At 61.0% G+C, this 4,897-nt stretch overlaps 1 protein-coding gene across 1 annotated transcript; it reads left to right on the top strand.

Moving 5' to 3' along the window:
* Positions 1 to 2,145: 2,145 nt before the first annotated feature.
* LOC104126850 (killer cell lectin-like receptor subfamily B member 1B allele C) lies at positions 2,146 to 3,622 on the top strand. Its single transcript, XM_035894925.1, has 4 exons — positions 2,146 to 2,476; positions 2,840 to 2,994; positions 3,246 to 3,361; positions 3,460 to 3,622. Exons 2-4 carry the CDS (start codon positions 2,866 to 2,868, stop codon positions 3,587 to 3,589), a joined length of 375 nt encoding a protein of 124 aa, XP_035750818.1. The 5' UTR covers positions 2,146 to 2,476; positions 2,840 to 2,865; the 3' UTR covers positions 3,590 to 3,622.
* Positions 3,623 to 4,897: the final 1,275 nt, after the last annotated feature.

Below are 4,897 nucleotides of genomic sequence, written 5' to 3' on the forward strand. Positions count from 1 at the left end.
GACTCTGGTTTTGGTTTCTGGCTTCTGGAGAAACAAAACAGCAAAAGGTTTAGTTCTGTTCTTTCCACCTCTGGAAGGGACCTCTGCCTGGTGGGGGCCTCCTCCACCAACACGGTGCGCCCTCTTTTATTTGCAAAAATTCATGTTATCCACCAAACGCATCCCTTTTGATCTCAAAGGGCTGGGCAAACCCCATCTTCTGCTGATGTTAAGGTGGACTCAGATGTTCCTCCTTTTGCTGCTTTATTCCTAGGCTGCTGCCGAACCCCAGTCCCCTTTTGGTCAAAGTGAGCTCTGGCTTTTCCCAGAAGCATCGTCCTGCCTCCCTCTTGTACAACAAGAGCCAAGGACGGATGGGCTTTGCCCTGGCCTTGAGCTCTGCAGGGAGGACATCTGCCTCTGCTTCCTCGAGGAGGATGAGGCTGTCAAACCTTGGCCAGATGAAGTCTCCTTAGAGAGCTTGGTCCACCCAGGTTCAGCCCTGGTGGGGAGAAAGGATGCCGTGATGGGGCATGTCTCCCATCTTGGCCCACCTCTAACTTTGACTTAACCCTTTGGGTTTCTAATGGCTTGTAACATCCAGGAAATTCCCGATTCCTGGAGCCTTGGATGACTGGGTAAAACCAACCCAACCTCATCACGAGCAACTTTATTGCAGTGCCAGCGGGATCGGTGCGAGCTGGAGGAGGGCGGCAGCGGTGAAATGCAGATGATCGACCAAAGCTTTTGAACCACCCGCAGCAGAACCATGGAGGGCTGCCAGGCTCCGAGCTCCTTTTGGGGAGAAAACAGCCCAAATCTGCGCTGCGGATCTGGCTCGCTGGGTGCGGGATTGGGGCAGTGTTTTTCTCAAAATTTCCCTTGCAGCATTGGGCTGTCCTCGCTGGTACCGAACCGCGCTCTGGGCCAGCTGGACCGGGAACCTCCTCCTCGGAGTGGCCGTGGTAGCGATGGGATGCTTGTGTGAGTAGCTCTGCTTGCTGGCATGGGGACATCCAAAGGACAATCCAAAGGGAGGACCCCCCAAAGAGCGGAGAGGGGGTCCCTGCTCCTGGGGTGCTGGCCCAGGTGCTTGTGTAGGAGGCAAACCTGGTTTTTACAACCTGCGTTGGCTGAAGCGCATCAGTGCAAGGAAGTGGGTTTTTACCAGAATTTCTTAGAGCCAATGAGTGGAGGAGATGTAACTATTGTGGTTGGCCACTGGAAACTTCTCAGCTATGTCAGGGTCAGGGTTTGACACCCTGTGGCCGAGCTCCGGGTCACACGGAGCCCTGCTGAAATTAGCCGTGTGCTTGGTGTGGCGTTGCTGGTGGCAGCTGACGCTGCCCTGACCCACAGCACCCCCAAACCACACCAAGCCCCAAGCAGGGAGACTCAAATGTCCGAAGGGTCTGGCGACCCCCAAATGCGGAGAGATCCAGCGGGTCTTGTGCTGGGGAGGGACTCGGGTGTGGATCTGAACTGCGGGGATGGGTCTGCCAAACTTTTGGCACGGGGGTACGGAGGAAGCAGCAAAGGGGTGAGGCTGGAGCTTCCCTGAGCGCTGTGCCCTTTGCAGGGCCAGGAGCTGCAAAACGCAGGGGGTGCTCTGGGGATGTGGGGGCAAACTTGGGTGCAAGCCCCAAGCCGGTGGCCTCGTAGGGATCCGCTGTCCCTCTTGCGGGCTGGACCTGGGGCCGGCAGCGATCTGGGGCTGATGGTTTGAACTTGTGTGGGCCCAGTACCGGAGAGAGCCCAAAATAAATCTGCTGGGAGCTGTTCATGTGCACTGCAGGCATGCTGTGCTGGAAGGGAGAGTGGGAAGGTGGTGAGGAGCCCCTCACCCTTGCAACGAAAATGCGAATTTTGCAATTTGTTGTCATGGCAGTTTAGGGTTTAGTTGTGGAAAATCGCGGGGTTTGAGGGAGATTTTCATAGCCCTCAGTCATCGGTTGATTGACAGAATGTTTTAATGACATTAATCAGAAGAGCGATGTAGTTAACGAAGTGATGAGGGTTCGCTCTCTCGCCACCTGGAAGAAGAACGCAAAGGGAAAATGAAGTCACGCTGGAGTTGGAATGATTCAGAGAGGGTGAGGAGGGCCCTCCCGTTGGGGCCCGAGGTTCAGAGCAGCCCCCCTCGCTTTCTAAACCCCTTCTCCAGGAGATGCCCAGGTCACGGCTCAAGGTGAGCTGAGCTAAGAGGGAGGATGTGGGGAGGGCTGGGGGGCTCCCAGCACCCGCTTGGTGTCAGGATCAGTCCCAGACGCTTCCCTGCAGCCTGCTGGGGCCACGGGCAGGGCGATCTCGGCGGGCATCGTCCCTGGGGGAGCCGGTCCCTCTGCCCTGCTCCATCCTTCCCTTGCAGTTCTCCACCGGCAGCCGCAGAACCCAGGAAGCTGCAGAAACGGGAGCGGGACCATAGGAGATGGCACCAGCACCGTGGAGAACATCGGCTCAGAGCTGAGGAAAAGTCTCTGCGTGTCGGAGCTGCGAGGTACCTGCCCCGGCCACGACGCATCTCTGCGCCATCAGCTTTCCCAAAAACCTGGAGCTGCCCTAAATTGGAGACCCAAGGCTCGGGGCATCCCCGTGTTGCCGGGGAGCAAACAGGACTTAAACACTCGTCCTTCTTTGGGTGCGCAGGGGACAAGGTGGCTTCCTGGGGGCTGATGGACGCATCTCTGTGCCATCAGCTTTCCCAAAAACCTGAAGCAGCCCTAAATTGGAGAACCAAGAGAAGCTCAGGGCATCCCCGTGTTCCTGGGGAGCAAACAGGACCTAACCACTTGTCCTTCTTTGGGTGTGCAGGGGACAAGGTGGCTTCCTGGGGGCTGATGGTGGCACTGCTGTCTTTCAGAGGGTGAGGGGTGCAAGCTCTGCCCCATGGGCTGGACGCCGCGTGGGACCAAGTGCTATTGGGTCACCGACAGGACCAACTCTTGGAGCAAGAGCCGGGAGGACTGTGAGAATCGGAGCGCCGAGCTGCTGACGCTGGGGGACCAGGACGAGCTGGTAAAGGGACCGATGGCATCGGGGACGTGGGCTCGGTGCCGGGGCTGGTTCCGAGGGGCTGATGGCACCTGGGGGGGAGGGCTGAGGGCTTGCCCAGAAATCTGGGGTCAGCACCCACCCCTGTGCCCAAGCCTCTGGGTGTGGGGGACACCGGTGGGGCTGGGTCCTGGGATGGGGACAGCGCGGGGACAGGCTGGAGCCTGTTTTGGGGTGGCACGCTGGCATCCCACCTGCGCTCTCTCCCGACACAGGCTTTTGTAAAGGGAATTGTGCAGAAACCCAGGAGCTACTTCTGGATCGGCCTCTTCCTCCCCTCTCCTGGGCAGGACTGGACCTGGGTGAACGGCTCCCGCCTGGACCGGAGCCGGTGAGCGCGTTGGGGAGGGCTGGGTGTCGGGGTGGGCACCTCCACCGTCACCCGAGGGACCCTCGTGCCGTGACGCGGGCTCCCTCCTGCCCCCGCAGGTTCCAGCTGGGATCCAACCCCCGGGATGAAGGCAAAATCTGCGGGGCGATCAGGGGGGACAGGATCGCCTCTGAGAGCTGCAGCTCGGGATTGCATTGGATCTGCCAGAAAGAAGCCACCCTGCTCTGAGCCGGGGGCCGCGAGCTGGGTGGTGGCTCGCAGGGACGCTCGGGGACAGGCCAGGATCAGGCCCTCAGCGGGGGGAACGCGCGGGGAGCCGGTGCTGACGCTGTTGTGCAGCAACCATCTCCTGCCCAAATGAACGATGCCGTGAGCCGGGCTCTGTTGCGCGGTGGTTTTAAGCGAGTCTGCTAACGGGGGGGGCTGGGAAGAGCCCCCTGCTGTGCCAAATAAACCTGCTTGTGCACGCACGCCCTCGTGCTCGCCCTCGTGCGCGCTGTCCCTGTCCCTTCCTGCCCGGCAGCGCTCGCCCCCGCACCCGCCTCAGCCTCCCAGGGCTCCAGGGTGCAGCCGGGCCCCCCATCCAACCCCCGGGGGAGAGGCCTTTGGGATTTCTGCCTCTCTGGGTCTTCCCCTGGACCATCCCCGTCCTCAGGTCGTGCTTTTTCACCCCAGGCACAGCACAGGTGACGCAGGAGGCGGCCTCGTGCCGGGAAGGGACCGTGCAGGAGCCGGACGCTCGTGGCCCGGCGCTGGCAGCAGCGTTGCAAGGGCAGAGGGGGGAGCGCAGCCGTGAGAGTGGTGGGGTTAAACAGGAAAAAAAGCGGGGGGGGGGGGGGGGGGTTAAAAGGAAATCCCAAACTAAACCCCAGCAAGTGAGCTGGCAAGGAAGGCAGTGCCTGGCACAGAGCCCAAGCAGGCGAGCACCCAAACCCTGTGTTGCCGAGCAGAGAGGGCCAGGGCCGCGGGATACGGGGATGGCTGCGAGCCGAAGCCACCCCTGCCACATCAGGGGCGATGGGGAAGGAGATAAGAGGGGGGTGTTAAAAGGAAATCCCAAACTAAACCCCAGCAAGTAAGCTGGCAAGGAAGGCAGTGCCTGGCGCAGAGCCCAAGCAGGCGAGCACCCAAACCCTGTGTTGCCGAGCAGAGAGGGCCAGGGCCGCGGGATACGGGGATGGCTGCGAGCCGAAGCCACCCCTGCCACATCAGGGGCGATGGGGAAGGAGATAAGAGCCTCTCCCTACAGCCTAAACCTCCAAAACCAGGGGTTCCCCCACTCAGAGCAAGCTGCAAAGCTCGCTGGGACGTGGCATTGTGCAGCCCCCCATCCCCACTGCGTGAAAACACTCACCCGAACTGGGGTGCCGGCAGATGGAGGGACTGGGAGCACTGGGAAGGGGCCGTTTGCAGCAGCCCTGATGCCCATGCAGCCGCCCCACCGCTGCCCTCGCAGGGGATGCCCTGAGGTTTCTTCGCCCGCCATCCAGGTTGGGTTTGTCCCTCCCACCCACAGCTGCTTCTGGGGCTCCTGCC

This window comes from Egretta garzetta, unplaced genomic scaffold (assembly GCF_000687185.1).
Source record: "Egretta garzetta isolate BGI_Z169 unplaced genomic scaffold, ASM68718v1 scaffold755, whole genome shotgun sequence".
In the NCBI taxonomy this organism is placed as follows: domain Eukaryota; kingdom Metazoa; phylum Chordata; class Aves; order Pelecaniformes; family Ardeidae; genus Egretta; species Egretta garzetta.

Bases quoted from the DNA above. Each gene is read 5' to 3' on its own strand.
- LOC104126850 (XM_035894925.1), top strand. From the start codon at position 2,866: ATGGGCTGGACGCCGCGTGGGACCAAGTGCTATTGGGTCACCGACAGG. The intron at 2,995-3,245 runs GTAAAGGGACCG...CTCCCGACACAG, and splicing joins TGGGGGACCAGGACGAGCTG to GCTTTTGTAAAGGGAATTGT. The intron at 3,362-3,459 runs GTGAGCGCGTTG...CTGCCCCCGCAG, and splicing joins TCCCGCCTGGACCGGAGCCG to GTTCCAGCTGGGATCCAACC.